The sequence below is a fragment of the Semicossyphus pulcher genome, unplaced genomic scaffold (assembly GCF_022749685.1).
Source record: "Semicossyphus pulcher isolate SPU_LCO1_2020_fin unplaced genomic scaffold, fSemPul1.0.p SCAF_6, whole genome shotgun sequence".
In the NCBI taxonomy this organism is placed as follows: domain Eukaryota; kingdom Metazoa; phylum Chordata; class Actinopteri; order Labriformes; family Labridae; genus Semicossyphus; species Semicossyphus pulcher.
In genome coordinates, this window is record NW_027211737.1 from 17066943 (window position 1) to 17089880 (window position 22938).

The following is a 22938-nucleotide window of genomic DNA, read 5'->3' on the forward strand; positions in this document are numbered from 1 at the left end:
CAGGGCAGTAATGAGCATAACCTGGTAACCACAGCAGACCTCGCGCTCACACAGATGCTGAGTAGTGCAGAGCCAGGACATTTTTCTATTTGTGGTATAAACCCACAATGTAGCTGGGCCAGAGGTGCTTTAACTAGTCTGCAGTAAAACTATGTTGTTTTCTGTGGTGATGGTTCACGGTTACATCTGAATCTTGAGGGGAACTGAGGTGAACTTCAGCAAAAAAATCTTCCATTTACCTCAACCTTTAATCATGAACACCGACTACAGGTCTTTTTAGAAATAAGTTACCTGTCTCAGAAGCTGAAATGTCACACAGAGACATACAGTACGTACTTTTCTTAGGATTAAATGTTAAGTTTCATGGAATTAAGACCCAGAGAGCAAGACAACCTGATGGGATAATCAGCTCTGTGCCTGATCTGCTTGGAGTCAAAGACATTCTCAATAGTTTTTTTCCTGAAGTTGAAAGTATTTCTTTGTGACATGCTGGGTTCAGATTGTACATCATGTCTTTGTCACTCATGTCCAGGAATTCTTTCTCCATGTAAGAGTTGAGTTTATAATTCCCAAGAGTTTCCTTTTCTAGTTTGAACAGCACAAATCACATGGAAGCATTGTGACCTCTGTATGAACCATCGTATCAGAATTCATACACCTTTTAGGTCACATAAATCGACATTTGTCATTTCTGCACTGGTGTTTCCATCACACCTCTCAGGGCTCTGACAAACCATCAACAAACACCTCTGTAAAGAAGAAGCAGCCATTGCTCCACAAAAGCAACATAGTGTGACTCCCTCTTTCCTCATTCTAGTCCCGAGTCAACTCTATCCCAGGATAAATTAAACATAAACGCTGACTTCAGTGGCTTTCTTACTATTCTTTTGCACATGCAGGTCAGTTTATCAAATCAAATTTGCTACACATTTAAAACTAAATAATGTAAACAGCAAAACAAAAATATCCAAGCAATAAATCTCAATATAGCACGAAGGCTTGAGGTATGAGAAAGGGTTTGAAGCTGCATGTCACACCAGGTTTTCCACTCTGAATTTAAACTCATGTTTGTCTAATTATAATATACGTAACTCAACATACTGGCCAACCAATATGTCTTAGCTTTTTGTACATAATACTAGTTTTGGTGTAAGTCAGCTGTTACACCCCCCCCCCCTCCTTTTCTCCCTGCGGGAGCTGTACTGCTTCCCCATTTCTAAAAATAACAAGTCCTGCAAACGTTACAACACAATCCATGAAAATGTTAGCATGGAATTCACATCATTTTAAAGATGAACTGACAGTGAACTTTTTATTTACCGCGAAACAGAAGCCATTGCATCGCAACACACAACTCTACCTGTACTGCTTTTGATTGCAGGGATAAACACCATAATGGTTTATAAAAGCGGCTGGCTCAGTCGCTGCCCTTGTCTTGTCAGAATGCCGATTTAATGGGAAAATCCTACACACACTCCACACACAGTGTATGGGACAGCAGCAGCCCTGAGCCATTAGAGGCAGACTGTCTGCTGATCTCTAGGAAGTAAAGGTGTTTGTCCTTAGTGTCCCCACTGTGGGTAATGACCCATCTGGCCAGTGTATGTGTGTGTATGTGTGCGTGTGTGTGGGGGAGGGGGGGGGGGTTGAGGTGTAAGGTACTAATGATGATGGATGGAGGTGCAGCCATCATGGTAGGGGGTCTGAATAAAAGCATGGTGCACATACAGGCATACACAGAAGGGAAAGTTATTCATTCAAAGTCAGGGATGAATTACAGTGTGTTAGAAATTACTTTAAGTCAACTTAGTGGCTAATATTATATAAAGGCAGGAAGGATATTTGTGATAAAATGTCATGTATAATTAACTTCACACAATTAAATCATCTGAAACCTAACAGAGAGGAGGCAGCGGAGCACCATGTTCCAGGAAAACGAGCACAAGAAAAGGGAAAGGCGTAGGTGTAAAACCTCGTCAGAAGAAATAGTTCCACCACTCTCTCCACAAATCCAGTCCCACATTTTTTAAGACTCACCCACTCTACCCCTCCGACTGGAGAAATAAGGCACCGCAAAGCATTATTCTGCCAGCACACTCAAGTTCATATGCAGGTGAGTAACTCTCCGCAACTCAACCGGCTTCAATGTATCAGTGTGTGTGTGTGGTTGGCAATCTGTGACTAAAGCTTATGTTCTACTGCCCTCTATGGGCGAACACATTTACTGAGGTGTTTTAATAAGAGAGAGAGAGAGAGGAGGGTTTGAGTCATTTCATCTTTAATGGACTGTACTTAAATAAATCCAGAATAAATCTAAAGTACTTACCTTGACTCTGTCTCTCAGTGTAAATCACAGTGCTCTGTTATGAATCAGTCTCAATTTGTAGTCTTTAAATCATCTTGTAAAGCCATTAAAGTGCCAACGTGGTGTTAAGTTTAAGCAGGCGTTCAAACATTACTGACTGATTTTCTGGCGTAATCACCAACTTTTATAAAACAGAAATTAGTTAGAAGTTTCAGTGACTGAGAGGGTAAGCAAGCAAATGCTCTACACAAGCTAGAGTGTTTTTGATACATAGGGTGTTTATGCTAACTCTCAATGTAGTTCATAATGAAGTATAGCTTTAATCAGGAGGCTATTATTAAAATTCCCTTTATAGTTCAGGGCTTCTTATTGGTTGAATGTTTACTGTCAACTACAAATTGATAACAGATCACACAGTTGCCTGCCTCACCAATATTGTGAGCTCTTATTTTCCTCTTTTTAGTTTGAAGGCTGGTTACAGTTTGGTGAAATAGTAAGTAAAGTCGAAACGGTCTGTGTGTCACTTGTAATGGTTGAAATAAGTCAAAATGTAAAACACAAATTTAAAAATATTTTTTAGAGGGCTCTTCAAATAAATTACATGCAATATGCAATGACACTGAAAGCTGCCATGTTTACTGACATGTATGAAATTATTGTTTAATATTCAAAGAACACCCATTCTTCCCCTTACAAAAGTAGAATTCATTATTTAAGCTCCTGTGAGGAGTTTTTCTCTGGTTATGAAACAGACATTTATTCTGATTACTCTCTATGAGCTACAAAAGCAAACCAGACCATCAGAGACAAGATTGATTATTTCTGTATAGTTATTTTTAATGCCTGAAACCGCTGGTGGGGGGTAGGTGTCAGACGAAGCGATTAACTGCACGCTGCCTTTGTTTACATTTTCCAGGGCAAAACTGTTAAAGAAAGCAGGATGAGATTATTTGTTAAAAATCACCACTTAAGCATGTACAGGACAAAATCATCATGTTAATATTGTTAGGCATTTTGTTTGCTGTGTTTATTATAGCTTATGTTAGAAAACTTGCTTAAAGTAACAATCTCAAACTTTTCAATTAAATAAATGTCTGCTAAGTCACTATCTATCACCGAATGAGGTAACACAATGGTCATTGAGCCTATCGTCCACTGATGAAAGCCTTTGCATTTGCAGTATATAGTATTATTATGGACTGGGTGTCTGTGGCGACATTCGTGGAAAAAATCACAAGCGGCGCCCAGTTAGTGACGCGTTTTCCATCACCCAGCAGTGGTTGGTCTGCCAGAGAGGGTAGGCGGAGCTAAGCGGCAGCACTTCCGGTCTCTGTAAGCATTGCGAGTAAACAGTAATCTACTATGGCTGAACAAACAAGGAAAAGATCGATGACTACAGATACAACTTCAAAAATAAGAGAAAATTCCAATGAAGAAGAAACAAATTCGACACTAAGATGAAGGCAAACGGTCTACAAACGAAGGCGAGGAAAATCAAGAGAGCCAGACAAAGGGAGCCAGCTGTAGACGTCTGATTAAATTGGGAAGAGCGCTCTGTAAATCACAGATCATCACCGGTAGATATTATTCCATCTGTCATTCTCATTTAAAGCTGCTATAATAAATGTTTTCATTAAGCTCGACTGAGTATTTTTTGTCTCTTTTAGCACATTTTGGTATTAAGTCCATAACTATATGTTTTTTTAACATACTCACCATTACCATACACCTAATTTTCATCAGCATCATGCAGTTGTTTCCAGTAAAAAAAGCTCTGATGAACCCAATGTGCACTTCATTCCCAGCATGAACAGACAAAGTGAGCTGGTTAAAGAGCAAGATGTTCACCTCAGGTGTTGATAGAGAGCAAAACACAGCTGTAAGGAGAGTGAATATTGGACTTACATTCATCAGGTGGCCAGAGACATGAGTCCAAATCTTCTTTATCTGAGCAAGTGTTTGCTAACATGTTTGCTTTATCAAAGTGCCACAAAAATATATTGCAGGTTTAATTGCCCCTTGTGGTCATACTAGCCACTCATCAGCAAGTTACGTAGGCTTATTTTAAAGGAATATGTCCCCGACAGGGGCAGAGATTGACCATGATCCGAGTCCTCTAAAGCTTTTATCTCATTCATCTTAGCTTAGCATGGCATAGCACTACATGAACAAACACAGACTCACCTTCTTCTCCTCCTGCCTGGGCACCAGTTCGTGGTAGCGAGGGATGAGGAGCTCAGCTCTGCCTTTCTGCTCCTTTTGAAGGTTCACATTCACGTAGTTCGTTTTATGGTTTCTGAGACAGACCGAGATAGTGACAATGCCCATGAGAATAGAAGACACACACAAACACATAGAAGAGATAAAAATAAAGAGAGAGAGAGGGAGAGAGAGTGTTGAATAAAAACAACAAAGTAGCAGGAATGAAGAGATACAGTGTATTGAACAAGAGGTGTGTAATGGAAAAGTAAATGGGGAGAGATAAACAAAGCAAAGACAGACAGGGGAGAGATGAAGTAGAGAAAGGGGGAGTGCAGGGGAGAGAAGATTAAAAGACTAAAACAACTGCTCTGTCAGCAGCAGTGAAAGGAGAAAAGACAGCATTTTGATTCTCTTTAATGATTCAATAATCACAACGTGTATAACAGAACCAAAATCTATCTACACCTACAGTGTGATTGCATCGCATGCACACTTTCCCTTCTTTTACTCAATCAGCTATGAGTAGCTGAGCTGGGTGTGTGCCCACCATCGTACAGTAGAAGTGCTTAGTAAGGCCCATCCTCCGTGGCCATCAGTAGAAAAGGCTGTGAGAGAAATGTCAAACTTAATGCCCTGGCTCCAGGTTCAAAGCAATATTTCACTTTGCTGGAACAGCTTCTCTACTCAGCACACATCTCTGTGAGAGCTCAAGAGCAGTGAACTCCTGAGATTAGATGTCCTGGATCGCTTAATCTAACCAACCTTTTGTCCCTCTTTTCATGCCTTCAATTCCAATTTAATAAGGTATATATATAAATGGACTATTTGTTATCCATTTAATTTAACTTAATAGTGCCTGAAGTAAACTTTTGTTTGATGATGAAATAATACTGTACGGAAACAACCTTTAAAGGAGTTGTGTTGAAACGGTTTAAATGAAATCAAACTTAAACCCAGAAGTGACGGTTTGAATAATTTGTTTTTTAATCTGCTTTATTTATGAGAGAAAAGAAAATTGTATCTATAGCTGAAAAAGCCTGGCTCTGTCTTATGAAAGTCACTGCACCCAGCAAAGAAACAGTCAGGTATACTGGGGAAGGGGAATGGTACTTAAAGGAGAAGTTCAGTATTTTTAAACCTGGGCTCTATTTTTACAAATTTGGGTGTCAAAATGACTCATAGGAACAAAAACATTTGGAATCGGTCCAGTAGATGGCGATACGGCCGCAATGGCTGCAACATAATCCAGGGCAATTGCACCGGTTCATAGTACGTCCACTCAAAGTGCCTGTTTTTGCCACTGATGGGCTCAGATTGTTACTCCAGGTGTCCGACAACATTACGGAAACAATCCCTACAGAGATCGTCCTTTCGTCTCGCTCTGAAATCTCGCGGGTGGTGAGATTGATTGCATGACATTTGAGCCAGAGTATACGGACAAAGAGCTCATAGAAATTGAAGAGAGAACGAGGAGAGAGAGAGGGGCAACAGGCAGAGGAGGATAAAACAAATACACTAACCCACCAACACAACAATCTCTACCAAATCCTCTCTCCGACTCTAACTCGCGTTTCCACCGTCCTGTTCAGGTAACATCTTACCAGCTGCGGGATTTCAGAGCGAGACTTCTGTTTCTGGTTACACAAAAAGGATCTTACTCTTTGTAGGGATAATTTCCATAATGTTGTCGGACACCTGGGCTAACAATCTGAGCCTGTCAGTGGCAAAAACAAGCACTTTTAGTGGATGTACTTTGATCAGGTGCATTTGCCCCAGGGGATTATGTTGCAGCCATTGCGGTCGAGGCAATCACCTGGACCGATTCCAAAAGTTTTTGTTCCTATGAGTCATTTCCACACCCGAATTTGTAAAAATAGGTTTAAAAATACCGAACTTCTCCTTTAATACTCAGTTAATTATTTCCCGTGACAAGTGGTACTCACATCTCAGGGTAGTAGTGTCCTGGACCTGGTCCCTCATCCACTGTCACCTCATCTCTCGTCCCTGTCATGTTGCCAAAGTGGACTCCTTTATACTTCTGTGCAGAGCTTGTCTCTGACTACAGAAGGAGAGAAAGAGTTAGAGAGAGAACAGACAGACAGCAAGAAGGAGGAGTGGATAAAAGACAGGATTAAAAAGGCAGAACGAAGGAGAAAAAGAAGATGATGGGGAGAAGGAAGGAGATATCACGATGATATATTAATGAACAAAGAAGGAGGAAATAAATTGACTCATTCACACTTATCAGGTTTCTCTTCCAGCCAGGGCTCATGAAGCCGGCGCTGAATGAAATGTGAAGTTCAGCCAAATGCCAGAGTATGTCAGAGATCTCGGGGAGACCCTGTGTCCTTTCTTATCTCTTTGAGTTTTACAGCCGAATTTCTCTGCCGCCGGCCTTTCAGATAGCAGCAGTTCAGTCTGCAGCTTAACAACCGAGAGAGGCTGCATCTGGAGCTGGCAACTCTCTCCTCAAACACATTGGAGAGATACTATGAGTAATACTTTGCTCTAAAATGTTTTGCAAGGGTGTTGCAAAAAAAGCCATAAACACAGATGACTGCTGGGGTTTCAATCCAAGCACTTACAGTACTTAAACAGGTAAGTTATTCATCAAGACTAAGAGTCTAAAGCAATGCAGGTACAAAATGAATGGACCTTCAAAATCATAAAAATCCATTCTGAAAGAAGGCATTAGTGGCTGAACCACTTTTAGGGCCTGTGGCCACTTAGGGCGTTTTATTTTATTTTCAGCGCTCAGCGTCCTCAGCGTAAAAACACCCTCTGCATCAGCTGTTTTTTGTATAACAATAGTTCAACTTCTGGAACACCGTCGCACTCATCAATGTCACTTCACCGACCAATCAAAATCAAGAAGGGGCAGGACTTCAGATGTCAACTTCGTCAACAACAATGGTGGAGGTAAAGCTGATCCTCTCATTTTTTTCGAGGGTACAATTTCCTTGTCTAGTGCTGCTGCTAATACCAGCACACGATTCCTTTCCATTGTTTCTATGTTTTAATTGCATAATTTTAAATTAAAGGTTTATTTAAATTCAAATATTAAGCATACAGAGCAATTTAAAACAGTGCCAATGGAAGCGGAAGTGCGAACAGACAACTACTGTTACTTAGCAACAGTAAGCGCCGGTGAGAAGCGCTCTGAAATTGAGGTCACCACAAGGACACAGGCTAAGGGCCTGGCAATACATACAATAGCTGTCTAGATGTCTTCTCAAAAGCACAAATTTGAACGTCATTGTGGGACTAAAGAAGATCAAGGGACCAGCAAAGTAATGAGGGTTCATTTTCTGGTGTTGTATTGTGCCGATGAATGTAGAAGATGTTGACATATTTTACTGGATAAGGGAAAATTTGGACATTCTTTGGTTCGAATGGATGCGTCAATTGACCAACAGAGTCATTAAGGGTGGGTTCACACCAGCCTTCTTTAGTCTGATTGAACCGAACCCTGGAGCGTTTGTCCCCTCAGTGCGGTTCGTTTAGGTCGGTGTGAACGCCGGAATCAAACTCTGGTGCGGACCAAACAATCGGACCATGGTCTGCTAGATCAGACGGGTCTCAGACCGTTTCCAAACAAACTACGGTCCAGTTTGACTCTGGTGTGAACATAAACTTACTTAAAGTAGGACCAATGAATGTCAATAGCAAATTTCCTGTAGGATGACTTTTTCAAGATCAGACCAAACTATTTGGTGTAAGTTAATAAGCAATGAGACATACAAAAACACAGCAAATCTTAGGATTCGTATGAATCTTATAATTCATAGTGAAAACTAAAGCCATTTCTTTGGGAGCTTCCAATTAGTTCTTTGGTTCAGTTTGGTTCCCAATTTACTTCAACTCTCTTCCCTTATTGAAACAAAAATCAAAGCAATTCCAAAATCCTTCTTCTTATTTTATAACTTTTCATGACCAAGCCCTCTGCGTCTATTCTGTGAGGCAGGTTATGAGAAGACTGGCAGAGAGTCTCAAAAAGTTTCTCACTCCATGGGGTGCCTGTCTTCGTAACTATAACAGCAATAGGAGGACGAGATCTGAGGTTCTTTCTACTATGATCTCCCGATCCAGTTTAGAGAGGGAGAGATAGGATAACAAGGATGTTCAGATGCTTAAAGTTCAAAAGAGAAACACAACTGTTCTGCATCACACAAGCACAGTGATCGTATCGCAGCTGGCAAAGAGTTCAGAGGCACAAATTGCCAATTTATGTCAAGGAGAGCTTTTAAAAGCGCAAACAAAAACACAGCTAGAGGGTATAAACATTCATTCAGCTTTGATAGAGCGGAATGGCAAGCTATTTATTATTTAAATGAGAACAAGAAAGTCGAGCAGAAGTTTTTGTCAGTGGGGTCGAGTGCGGGAAGGATCCCGCAGGCTGAAATTGTTAGTAGGCTTTAGACAAACACACACAACACAGTTTGTTTAATTGAGGTGCTACTGAGAGGACAATCTGGCCCATGTCTCCATTTCTATTTCACATCTTCGCGGTACTTATTGATAATGTGTAGAGACTGACCAATACTTGATTCCTATTTACAGATCTGTTCAGAGCTCTCCTCCAGAATAATCAAAATACCAAATGAGGGAATGTATTTGGGGAGCTCTGAAATCTACATCGCTCAATCATGTCGATTTGCCCTGTACAACATCAGGAAGTTCAGACCCTACCTTTCAGAGCATGCAGCACAACTGCTGGTATAGGCTCTCATGGTATCACGCATTGGTTACTGCAACTCCCTACTGGCAGGCCTTCCTGCATGCACATTCAAACACTCTGAAGATGATCCAGAACGCAGCAGCGTGACTGGTCTTCAATTAACCCAAAACGGCACATCACTCCACTGTTCATATCCCTCCACTGGCTCCCAGTCGCCGCTCGCATCACATTCAAAACCCTGTTGCTCGCTTACAAAACAGCAACAAAAACGGCTCCTGCCTACCTGAACGCCCTCATACAGGTCTACACTCCGTCCTACCCACTACGCTCTGCCAATGAAAGGCGCCTGGTACTCCCATCACAACAGGGCCCTTAGTCGCTAACTAGACTCTTCTCCTCAGTAGTCCCCAGGTGGTGGAACGAGCTACCAAACTCCATTCGGTCCGCAGAGTCCCTTTCACCTTTAAGAAGAAGCTAAAGACCCAGCTCTAACATGAACACCTCCAAACTTAATGATATTGATGATGATGACAACGAGGATGTAGTTTATGCTGACGAGGATTTTCATGATGATGCTGATGATTATTATTATTTTAAAAAATAAATAATGTGTCCAATCACACTTGAAGCAGTTTTTTGGCACTTACTGACTTCATTCCCTCCTGTCTTGATCGTTGCTTGTGTTGTATTAACTCTCAGATGTACGTCACTTTGGACAAAAAGGTCTGCTAAATGAACATCGTACCATTGTACATCCTTTATAAACTGATTCTGGCTGCTCCGTCTCCTTTATACGAACGCAGTCTGGGTTGCACTGCATGTCACCATCTGACCAGCTCTGTTATGGTAGTCTGCCAAAACATAGACGTATCAGCCAATGACTATTCACTATTCGCATATTAGCCTGTCTCTAATTCTGTTCACCAAGTAGCAGTTGCAGTTAGGTGATTGCTCTGTCAATACAGACGTGAACCATAAGTTTGGGGTATAAATGTTTTTGTTTCTCTCAATAACATTCCGACATAAAGGCAGCTGTGCTCTTTTGATGTCTGTCTCATGTCTTATCATTCAAAGGTTGCCGCAGCCACTTTGAAGTGACGTCCTCAGACAAGCACTTAATTCTGCCTCTCCGCACTTTTGAACTCCGTCCGAGCAGCACGGGGCCGGGGAAAGCGTTTGACTTTAAAGAAACAAGTGTGTCAGACGGAGACGCGGACAGAAACGGGAGGTTGGACCTTCAAAGAGAGAGCAGAACAGAAGTTGAGGGGGAAAAAAAGAGCCGTGGATGAATGCACCGCTGATAGCCCTAAATCACAGCGCGCCTCTGTGCCTGCGCCGGTGTGTTGACACAACCTCGGCCAACACTCAAGGACGCTGTTGACTTCCTGTGGTCATTAACAGATGAGAAATGACTTAATTGAGAGCCGGACCAGCAGGCGTGTGCATTATTTTAAGTGAATATTGTAATATAGCAAGAAGAATAATTACTAATGGCTCTCTTTGTTGGCATGTAAAATGGATGAGCATTGGTGCACTGTGGCTTTTTTAAAGTGGAGCTGCATTCATTAGCTATGGAAATGGGTTCTGGGCCAACTGACTGGAGTGGGGTGGGGGGGTTTCAGTGGTGCATTAGATCTGCCTAACACTAATGGACCTCGCCTCGCGGGCAGACTGAGTACACTCAGACAAATACTTGTACAGACTAATGAAAGCACACATGCATGCACAAATGAGTGCTTCGCATTCTCTGATGGATGTTCATTCAAACTTCAACATGACAGTGCATGTGTGTGCATGTGTGTATATCTTTCCTTACCAGCAGTGGATTGTAGTAGGCTGGCCCCAGGGTTGTGTCCTTGGGAGGGGGCTGCTGCTTGCTAAGCACACCCAGGGCATCCTCCTCGTAGCCATAGGCCTGGCCTGGGGAGGGAATGGATGGGATATCTGACTGACGAACCAGCCAGAGACTTTTGGCCTGAAGCCACTGCGCAGAGAGAAAGACACAGAGAGAGTGGGGAGGGAAGTCAGGGGTTTTGATGGAAAGGATGCCCTGGCTTACAAAGTAGCCAAGCACTGCCTGGGGCCAACTGACGGAAGGATGGAGACACAGAGAGGAAGAGCAAGAAGGCGAAGATAAGAAACGAATGAAGGGAAATGGGGGAAGAAAGACTGAAAAACATCCAGGAATGAGAACATTATTAGGCAAGGAACATGCAATGAAAGCAGTAAAAACATACGAAAGTTTTTTGACTAAGTTTGTGTGTGTGTTCTGTTCAGCTAATTACAGCTAGCATAATAGAAGAGCGAGTATAATCTCTGGTCAGGGCAGTGTACATCAGATAAAGCTTATCAATGTGTGCATATTCTGGACATAAATTAAACATACCAGGTGAATTAAAAGTACAACTTAGTATTATGTCAGATTGCTGCAAAGTTGAACTTTATATGTTTCACCACCACAGTTTTACTGCTGATGAAACTGGAGGCTACATCATAAATATTTTCTCCAAAGTTCATATATCATGCAAGGTATTTGGTGAGCTAATGATAAAAAACTGCCTGCTTTTGTAACTTCTCAGTGCACATATGCATAATATAGAATAACTAAACTACAAGTTGCCTGTTTGTCAAATTTCATTTATAACAATAAAACCTGTGAAGGGTGTTTTCTGGACACCTTACAAAAGATTTCTCTTTCTGCTTTCCCTCACTTCACCTCCCATGTTTAAAGTATTCTTTACTAAATGTGTTAGATATTCGAATGTTACAGCAAAGACACCATGCATTGTTCTCCCTCAAAGGTTTCAAAATAGAAGGTGCTAATTCCCACAGATCAGTAAGTGGTCTGCAGATGGCATTAGTGCCAAAAGAGAAGCTTTAAATGACTGTCTGCAAGTATTGGCAGTCACCACCTTTTGAAGAGGCGCTGCTATACATATCGTTTGTTTAACAAATGGCACAGAAACAACACTTCACAGTAAACAGTGCCAAAAAAGTTTCACATTTTGCTGCATTTTTACTCCATATGCGTAAGTAAAAGTTTTATAATGTGGGTACACGTAGTGGTAACAGCATATGAGACAGTACCTTGGTTAAATAGGGATCTGAGGGAAGTGAGTGACCTCTTAGCAGCATATTTGGGTTCAGTATGAGGCTGATAATAAACGGACAAAGGCAGTTGATTTTCAAGCAAAAATATAAAGGTGAAATTCAGCACACCTAAACTCAATACCTATTGTTTGTGCTGATATTAGAGACGTGGTGGATCTTAAGGTTAAAATAACAATAGTAATTTTCCAAATGTCCTACTCATATACACTGAGGACATGCAGTATAAAAGCAGATCTACTGTAGACAGACAATATAAAAGGGTGCAGGGACAAAATTAGTTAGAAATAATTTTCTGTAACTGGACTGCTCATTTACTTTGCTCTCATAACTTCACCCACATGCCTACCAATTTTCTGCCAAGCTCCTTGGCCTGTCCTGAATTAGCCGTCCCAGCCCTGAGTGTGTTTCCTGAGGCAGACAACACATTGTAGGCCCCAGGCCCCGGAGCCTTTGATACTACCTCCTCAAAACGCTTGGAACGGTTCTGAAGACTGCAGCCACCATGGACATTTATCTGGAGACACAACAGATAGGGACAGGCAGACAAAGGGACACAATGAGAGTGCAATCAAAAGTATATTTTCCTTGCCAAGCCCTGCAAAGCCAGAAATAAATGAAAACAGTTCTGCATTTCTCTCTTTGATCTCATTCTATTACTTCTAATGCCAGATCTGCTACTTTAATGCTCCCCTAGTCTGAAATTTAGCAGCAAATTCAGCCTCAGCTAACCCAGTATAAGGCTCTCAGATACAACCAGGGATTGCCCTATATGTATCTAAATGACTGTGCCTGGGCTACATTACCTTGACAGGTGTGGAGTCATAATGTCCAGGTCCTGGTAACATCTTAGTGGACTCATTGATGAGTGACTGTCTGCTGGTCAAAGACAGGAACGGAGCATAGCTGGCTGTGATAATAACAATAAAGAAAAATAGAAAATTCAAGTGTTAATCGTTACGCAAACAGCTCATAGGTGTTTATTATAGATTAAATGTTGTAAATATTTTTTTAAACTAAATTGTTTTGATTCAGTTGTTTTAAGCACTATAGTGAATAAAGAGAATATAGGAACATGTAAAATGCCAACTACATTTTTATTAGCTACATACCTTAAGGTGAACATGATTTCTAATGTAAATCACGTGATTCCAACTTTAGGCTATCAATGCATAACAATAAGCTAGCATGTTTTCCTGGTAGCTAGCATGTTCATTTACAGCTAGCTAGGTTCACTTAATTAATGTTCATTTTGACCAATCATTTCTCAGACAAAAAAAAAGAAGACGTTGAAATGACACAAAAGTAGACCAACCGTTTTTATTCGTGTCTATATTGTAGCGAACTAGCTAATTCCTACCTTCTACTTCAGTTTTGTACCGGGTGATGTCGTAGGATCCGGGGCCAACTGTCGGTGAAGTACCGCTTGGTGTCATTGAAGTTACTCTTGGTGCTCGTCCATACATTTTAATTTACCCGAGATTAAACAGACTGGACTCTTAATTTAAGTTCATTCGTACAGTATAGACAGCTGCTATAGTCTCTCCCAAACTCGAAGTATAGCTCTCACTTAATTAAATGTGTTCAGGTAAAACATTCCTTCACTGCTCTCTTTCCAGTGCTGCCATTTCTGCACTCCGCGTTACCTGGCGTGCGTCGTTGCTAGGATACCACATATCTTAGATACACAGCGTCTGGTGTCACGAAACAGATGCAGAAAGGAGACTTCACTCACACTATCTTGGTGATATTTTCTCTATTTTGTTGGCATTGTTACCATTTTTTACTCCCATATTAGTTGATTCATCATGGAATTCATTTTCACTGTATGTTGTACAAGTAGGCTATTATCCATGTATCTGGTGTAATGGTTAGTGTCAAGGGGCTACAATAGTCCACTCCTACCATCTAGTGGGTGACTCCAACCATCCATATTTTGTAGATGGAGCCAATTAGAGCTCATTTAAACAGTAAAACCTGTGAATACTGTGGTGAGACAAATGCCAAAAACATCGCTGCTTGTTTTTGTTTTCAAAGCAGCTGTTCCAACATTTGGCCTTAACGTGCAACTCTTGTCACCTCACCTCTCCCGTTATTATCATTATTTGCAGTCTGGACCTACTTCCTCTCGCACTGAGTCTGCTCCAAAATGTAGTTAGGATTTGTATAATGAGAACTCAGGGGAAAGTTATCAAAGTAACAAGTGCCTCCCTCAGTAGAGAACTACATCTATTTTTTTTACACTGGTATTGGATTTAACAAATGTTGTTCATCCCAAAGTGAAAAATATTCAGAAAACAGGGCATCCAATAAAACAGCAACAACAATAATAATCCTAGAGTGGATACAAATATTGTATTTCATTATTGACATAATCATAGTAACTGCAGTAGGCAACTCATCACTGGTACACTAAATAACAATGATAAGAGTTAGAGAGATAAAATCCAATGTTTATCAATTTGTCAAAGGCTAAATCTAACCAAACAAAAAGTCAGATTACAATTGCTCACACAAGACTTCCCTCACTTCAATACTAACTCAGTAAGAACAGAACTTAAGACATTTTCTGAAAACTGCACTCGTAACACTATTTCTAATAAGTCTCAGAATGTAAGTAAGATGTTCATAATAATATAGAAGAGAAAATATTTATTGTCTTTTCTGAGATCTGGGTCCTGGGTGAAAAACAAGGCAAAAACATTTTCTGTATTATATTAGCAACTCTACTGCAAAAAAGTACAATAGACAGGTAAGATTTTAAAAATAAGTTAATGAATCCTACAGACAGATGTATTTGACCTAAAATGAACACAGATGCATGGACAAAGCAGCAGTGATGCTTTCATTAGAATACCAGGAATTTCTAGACCGATTCAAAAATCAAGTAGGTTGACACCAATGAGACTACTTCGACACTGGAGGGCAGCAGCAAGCTTCAGATAGGTCTATCCTGCCTCAAATTCACATACAAACAAATGATTACTTTAATGGTAATCGGAAAGGTCAAAAAGAAACTAGACGATACACCGAGAAATGGAAAATACGTGTTAGCCTTATAAAGGCATTTGTATACATTTGGTATATTTAGTTAGTGATACGTGTAAGTCTTTATTTAAATCCACAGCTACACGGGCAATGCCTTTTGCAAATTAACAAATTCAAACCCAAATTAAGGCACATGGTGACATCGTTTTCACAATACCACAGACAAAATCTAACTGTCGTTTGATCGATGCAATGAATCATCAACCACATATCAACAGCTTGTCTCAAACGATCATAATTCAGTATTCCCGAAAAGCACGACAAGACGACAAGATCAATTCAGAAAGCAGAAGTAGAAATTTACGATGCGTACCTGAAGCCAGCACGGGTCATCACCACCATCACAGTCAGTCTGTCATCTCTCAGCAAGGTGTCACTTTAGGCAGCTAACTACCCGTTGTACCTTGCGTTTTATTGAACCTTTTTTGAAACACATTTCCGTCTGATACCTCGGGCTTTAGTACCATGAAGGGAATCAGGTTTTCCGTGGTGTTCTTGGTGCTTTCCGCGTCTCTGTTTTGCACAACCGAAGCGGCCAGGAGCAGGACCAGCAACCAGAACAGCTTCCGCCGAGCGGCTAACGGCATCTACCAGACTCTGAGCAGTGTTTTCGGAGAGGACAACATTAGAGGGTTATACAAGGTGAGTGTGGGGTAATTATATAAAATAATAGGTGACTTTAGCTGTGGCTTGTAGAAGGTAACGTGACCGGCCGATATGGTTTTGTGGTCTGAGAATGGCGAACAGGAAACAAGCGCGCGCGGGCCTTGCCAATAATTTCACGGATGCCATTTTGAAAAATTAGCATTTATCCCATTTTTAATTAACCTATAGAAGATGTCAGGTGGTTTATCGTTTTTGCAAACAATAAAATTTGTTGTTTTTTATATGTTACCTGAATTCTTAAATGTGTTGTCAACGAGCTTTTATTGTCATTCATTGTACTGAGTCCCATCGGCACCCGCATCTAAAGTCACCGTACTGATGGCTTGTAGCCTCATTGATCCACGCCGTAACAGCTGTTTCTGTATGTTCACTACTTTTCCAAGTTATTGGAAAGCAGCACTTTTCAATGACAGATATTTGCATGCATGCTCCCATTCGTCTAGCTGTACTTCCTGCATTCTTAAATCTAATGTTAGTTCCTGTCTGTAGCCGCCAAAATAAATTATTTTAGGCTACACCTTACTTATACAGTCTATGGGCTGCACACGTGATTATTTACTGTCAGCGGGGGAAATGTAAAGATGGCGGCATTTATTTACATATGTCCTTGTGAACAATGTATAATGAAAGCCTTGTGTCAGTGTTTGTCTGATTTATTGATAACAATATGCAAATTCAGTAGATAGTCTGATGTTGACGTCCAAGTGACATTAAACACCTTTCGGATATATACCGTAACTAAGTACAGGTTAAAAAGGTTGCTGTGGCTTACTGGCACACTAAACTATATTGGAACATACCTGATATCATTAATTACACATGTACTTAAGCGATTACAAGCTGGGAGACAAGTCTGTTGGAGTTTGTTGGGAATAGCATGGATTTCTTCATTATAAGTTTACAGTTTGAGGAAAAAGGCGCCTGATTCTGTCTTTTACTTTTTTTTCTTATTACTTCACTTGAAATGTCAAAAATCTGCAATGTTTTTTAATCGTCTAAAGCTGTTGTCACTTCCTCAAATCTGAAGTCCCATGTTTTAATGCAGTCTATTACATAATGTAGGCCTTAGAGGACAGTACAACATGGGCAGGTAGCAGCTGGAGTGAGAATCTAACAAAGCATTGTTCTGCTAATTTCTATTAAATATAATCTTAAATAGACACACTTTTAAGGCTGACAGGCTCCTTTATACTTTAGCCAAAGGAAGTTACAGTGAGATTATTGCACAACTATGGTGCCCTATTGCACTACTAAACTGCAGACCTTTTTTGTACTAGCAGATCGGTGTATACACTTGTAGTAAGTCAAATATTCATTACATATGGTCCTGCTAGACAGAATACACACTTTCACAGTATATTTTCTTTTCTTTTATTATTTTTCACTGTGGGTTTGTTTCATTTTTAATGTTATATGATTAATCTGCTTACTAGTAGTACATACAAAAGGTTTAATGTAACAATTAAACAGTCTTACCCTTTTCTCTGCATTTTAGTTTTTCTCCAAAACAACAGAGAGGTTTGTCCATGGAGTGGACTCCTTTCTTGACACCATCTGGAAGATCTGGTCAGACTTGCTCGATGTGATGGGCATTGACTGTAAGTTTAAAAAAAATAACAATGACATTGCTTACAAAGACAAAAAAGAGACACGTTGTTGTATTGGCAATCAAGAATGTATAGTTTTGGCTGTTTTTATATTCCTCTTTGTCTTTCTCTTCTCATCTCTGCAGCCTCTAACCTCAGTCACTACTTCAGCCCCACATCCCTCACCAACTCTCCGGCCCGCGCCCTGCTCCTGGTTGCAGCTGTACTCTTGGCTTACTGGTTCCTCTCCATGTTTCTGGGGGGTTTCTTTTACCTGCTGCACGCTGTGTTCGGCCGCTTCTTCTGGCTGGCTCGTGTCTTGCTCTTCGCCCTGTCCTGCCTCTACATCCTGCAGAAGTTCGAGGGCGACCCTGAGCGCGCGGTGCTGCCGCTGTGCTTCATCATGGCGGTGTACTTCATGACGGGGCCTGTGGGAGCGTACTGGCGTCGTGGAGGCGGTGCTGGTTCACTGGAAGAGAAAATCGACCACCTGGACACTCAGATCAGGCTGCTTAACATTAGGCTGAGCCGCGTCATAGACGGCCTGGAACGCAGCGGTGAGCAGTAGGTGGCAGCCAGGATGAAGGGGAGGGGGGGGGATATTGTACAACCAACTGCAGCTGATGTGAGAATGCTGTTTCCTGTGCACATCTGCAGCAACACAACTCCTGGGTATTTACTACTCTATTGTCAGATGGGGGACAAATGTAGATTTGAACTTTTAACTGCTTGAGTTGATTTTAGTTACAGGATACCTAAAAATCCTCAGAGGTGTGGACAGTTGACTCAGAGCTTACGCAAATCAACCAAACAACCTTTTTACTTTAGTTTTGTCTCGAGGCTTTGAAAGCTTTTTGCTACATCTATGAAGTGATCAGAGAGATGTTCGTGTTTTTCTAAATGCTGGCCTCAGCTACTTTTGAGAATATCCAAAGTTGGGGCTTGAATTTTTTGTTTGGATAAGAATTGTCAATGCCTGTGCTAAAGCATAATTTATGTGTCCTTGTTTATTTCTATCCTTGTGAATAACCTGGGGGTTCGATTGGTACACAGGTTTGTCCACAAACATTTTTCCCCTTTTTGAAACTAATGGAGTAAGGAGCGGGGTTGGGTGTATGATGCAGGGGACCGATACAAACGTATTTCTAATATGTAAAAATCCTTGAGATGTTAGATAGTTGTTCAAAATAAGATTTATTTATTCCATTGTTCCATCCAAAATGTTGAAATCATGTAGATGTAGTTTGTTTCTGTAACTCATCGTTCAATAGTGGCAATAGTTTGACATCAGGACCTCTTTTTCATTGTGTGTGTGGGTTAATGCATCCGTGTGACCTGAATGTGTGTGTACATGCATAAATGTGCGTGTGTGTAAAACTTGAACATTTTGAAAAGCACCGTATCAAAAAGTCACCATCAGACGAGGAGAAAATGCAGCAACATCTCAGGGACTCAACCAACACACATAGAATTGGAGAAGAGACATCAAGTATATTAAAATCACGTCTTGGTCTCTTTGAGTCACGTCAGTGTTTCAGATTTTGTTTGAACTCAAACCTTAATGATAAATGGGTGCACAGTTTGTGTTCTTGCATCATGTTGAACTCACAATGTTATTGTGTTAGACCAAATCCAGCTTTACAATCATCAGTTTGATACTTTTGATGCATGTGACTTTGTTGGGATTTAAAGTGCAGCTAGTTGTTCTTACGTTGTTCAGATTTTGATATGTGCAAGCACAAGCAAATAATCCACAAAGGAGGATAAGAATAGTAAAGTACACTCACCGGCCACTTTATGAGGTACACCTGAAAAACCTAATGTAATCCAATACACCAGCTCAGCCATAAGATTTGCTTTTATGTTGCCTGTAATGTACAGGCTTTTTTCTAAGCTGTCGTAGAGGTGTTAATTCAATGATATTTCAGCGTCACTGTCATAACTGGTGGTGGGGCTGTACTGAGCTGCATTATATTCAGAGGTGTTTCTAATACTCTGGCCCCCTCATGTATGTAAATAGGGGAAGGCAAAAAAATAGACACATCTCAACATAAGTTAGTACAACACCACATTTAACTATGGCCTCAGTGATAGACATAATTTCATTCACACACGTCTGACTCTCAACAAAACTTCATATCATAGAATCCATGGCAGTGCTGTTGTATTGAATTGTATTAGATTTTACAGGTGTACCTAATGAAGTGGCTGGTGAGTGTAAATTAGATCCAATTCTCAACATGATTATTTATTAAATTAGGTCTAGTGCCTTTAATTCTATGGCAACAATACAAGCTTGTACGTACGACCCCATTTGACCCCGCTGTTTATGATTTAAATATAAAGATCTGATTATGGCTCTTATCTATTTAACAAGAGATTTACAACCAGCCTGATTGATACATGCAGTAACATTAGGTTGAAACTGTGCTTAGTGGTAGGACTTTTTGTATCTTTATTATTTCTGCCTTTTTTATGCTTCTTATCATGAACTGTCCAAAAACACTGGGACCCCCCTCCCTTCCCTTCCCCTCCTCTCACTAGCACTTTTTTTTTTTTTGTCATTTCAATTTATATAATCTGGAACTTTAATATGTTTTTATACAGACGACCCTAATGCTGTGCAGATTTTGGGTAGAAGTGTTGCTGTCAGTGTCTCATGAGAAAGATGGACTGTAAGAGGCCACAAGTGAGTAATATTATAGTTGGAGACACTGCTGAGGCCAAAGAACCAACTAGTATTTATACTCTTGGCACTCAAATTAACAAATATCGCAACAACTCTCAGTATGTATGAAAATCTTTGATATGCATTTTTTACCCCTCATTTTTAAGAGTAGTAAGGGTTCAGTGTCCTCAGCACATTCAGATAATAACCACTATAGTTGCTTTGTCATGTATTGTGTCTAATGTCTGGATTCAGATATTCTCATAAGACATATTGTGCTTTTCATCCTTATCTTGTAATGAAGGCTTGGTGTCAACAAAATGCAACAAAAATAGTTTAGTATTTAAATGCAGGTTGACTCCATACACGCCCCTCGCAGTAAACCCCCACCCAGGTACTGTCATCCAGTTGGCCAAAGTAATCTGGGCTTTTCTTGCATGCCATGTTTTTATGCCTATGATATTATGTCATTCATGTCGTTGACTGCTTAAGTAGAGAAACCTTCCAAAATGTGATGTGTGATAAATTAGCCAGAAGTTAATTATATTAGGGATTTGTATTATAAATAGTCAATATTGCACTGATGACTGTACTGTATGACCAAATGATCACACTTGTATGAGTGGTGTTTTACATTACAAGAGTAAACTGGACGCAAACCCTCGATGAGTTTTTCACTCCTTCCATCACCTCTGCCGTTCTGTCCATTTAATGATCTCTGAATATTTCTGATATGTTGGCAAATATTCAAATCTGTAAAATGACAGAGAGGAAACGCTAACTTGAACTGGTGTCTTACAGTGTTTGGTTACAGTGTGTAGCCAATGACTTGTGTATGTCTTACAAATGACAGCATGTATAATTTATGAAGGTGTAGATGAGTAGTAATAATCATGTTATTATTGAAGGAACGAGGACTGTAACTGCTTTCCTTTGGAGTGCACTCGAGTTCTCTCACACTAATAATAATTAATTAATCATGTCTTTTACTTAAAAAAAAAAAAGGTCAGTTTGAAGGACAAAAAAACCAGTAAGCTTAAATAGCCACTAGCCATAGACCCTCTCATTTACCACTTAGATGTTTAGATTCATGGATCTCTCTGTTACCATCTGCTCTGTATTGAATGCTACATTCAGATTATATTTATTCTCTGTTGAATGGCTACTAATTCCATACATGTATTGTACTGTATCCTACTTCTTCATATTATTCCATGAAGCCTGCTTTTTATAACATGCCGTGCCAATAATGCATTTTTTTTTTTTAAATCAGTTGTTTGTATCTGTTGAATCTTGAGTGAGTTATTTTTATTTCCTGAGTTTATTTTTAGACCTTTTTTTATCCAAACCTTTCTGTACTTCAGTGACGTGTGATGCACCAAACTGTTCTGCCTGCTGTTGTCTCTGTAGTGGGGATGAGTGTGTATCAAAACCTGTTGATGGCTAAATGGTTCTTTTTTTGTGGTCAAAGTGAAAATGAGGTCCAGATTTGAATAAATTAAACACCACAGTAAGACAAAGTGTTTCACTTTTTGATTCATTCATCATTTTATACAGATGTGAGAGCCCTCAAAAGTGTGTTCAGTGTTACAGTAATCTAAACTATTTTAGAATTTGGGTGTAGGCAACTGAAAAGTGTGACCTTTCAGTCTACATATATAGTGAAACTATTTAAAGTCTGGTTTGAGATGAAAGGGTGATTTGTTTTTATTGTTTCTAATATTCAAATGAATCACTCAAAACTGTCTTTTACTGTGTATGTTCACAATATTTGATGGTAACGACGATATTTCTGACACTAGGTGGCACTGTTAATCAGTGTTTCCTAGCTGCTGATGTTAGAAAAAATGTAAAAAAAAATACCATACAAATCCTTATCTTACAGAGAGCCTTTTTTTAAAGGTTCAACTATGCCATCAGACTTGCTGAATACTTAAAAAATATATATTTTAATCATAATATTAGGTGATCCTATTACTGTAAAAAAAATGACCTCAAACAAGCTCACAGCAGGCAAACGTCGTGTAGTGATGATTAAAAACAGTTGGGACAAACCTGAGCAGGGGAAGTCCACTCTTTTAACAGATTGTCATGGTACCCATAAAGAAAATATGTGAGAGAAAATTTGAAGCAGCATTTGAGGTGTAAACCTGTTAAAAAAAACATGCCACTGACATGTCCCAGTTTGACATCATCAGTTATGTTACTCTGAAAGAGGGCTCTATGTTTTTTTCTAACACTGTGCGTGTAATTGATTTGCATAGAGATACATCTCTCAGAGTGAGCTCGTGTGTTTGTATATCATGAATGATTTAATTGACTCGTAGTACTCACGACATGAAGTAAGCCTTCATATTTAATGACAGTATGCAAGTTGCTTATAAAATGCAAGTCTGTGACCTTGTTTAAAGTCTCAGCAGATACAAAGATTTACTTCTTAAGCATGATACACAATGCCTCATTTGTTGCTTCATGCTGGTGATGATTTGAGCTATAAATACCCAAACTGTATTTGAAATGTTTGATGATGTTATAGCACTGTCTTCGAGAGGTGGTCACCTAGATATCCACAAATAAATTAATTGTTTTGTTGTTAAGCTGCTGAAAAGTGCTTTAAATCATATGAAGATGATCAGGTCAGGTAGGAATGTAATGTGCAGCCAAATTCACACTCTTA

General features: G+C 40.0%; 2 protein-coding genes across 2 annotated transcripts in view; one reads left to right on the forward strand and one right to left on the reverse strand.

Annotated features, from left to right (window-relative positions):
* Nucleotides 1-13759, reverse strand: part of stpg2 (sperm-tail PG-rich repeat containing 2) — a 55179-nt gene extending 41420 nt beyond the window's left edge. Inside the window, exons 1-6 of the mRNA XM_069683788.1 lie at nucleotides 13654-13759; nucleotides 13100-13203; nucleotides 12643-12810; nucleotides 11002-11169; nucleotides 6451-6566; nucleotides 4490-4601 (exon numbers count right to left, since the gene is read on the reverse strand). Of these exons, the coding sequence (XP_069539889.1) occupies nucleotides 4490-4601; nucleotides 6451-6566; nucleotides 11002-11169; nucleotides 12643-12810; nucleotides 13100-13203; nucleotides 13654-13759 (774 nt within the window). The remainder of the gene's footprint in view (nucleotides 1-4489; nucleotides 4602-6450; nucleotides 6567-11001; nucleotides 11170-12642; nucleotides 12811-13099; nucleotides 13204-13653) is intronic.
* Nucleotides 13760-15680: 1921 nt separating this feature from the next.
* bri3bp (bri3 binding protein) lies at nucleotides 15681-21789 on the forward strand. The gene is made up of 3 exons (XM_069683785.1): nucleotides 15681-15983; nucleotides 17503-17605; nucleotides 17740-21789. The coding sequence occupies exons 1-3, from the start codon at nucleotides 15807-15809 to the stop codon at nucleotides 18159-18161; spliced, it is 702 nt and encodes a 233-aa protein (XP_069539886.1). The 5' UTR covers nucleotides 15681-15806; the 3' UTR covers nucleotides 18162-21789.
* The last annotated feature ends 1149 nt before the right edge of the window (nucleotides 21790-22938 follow it).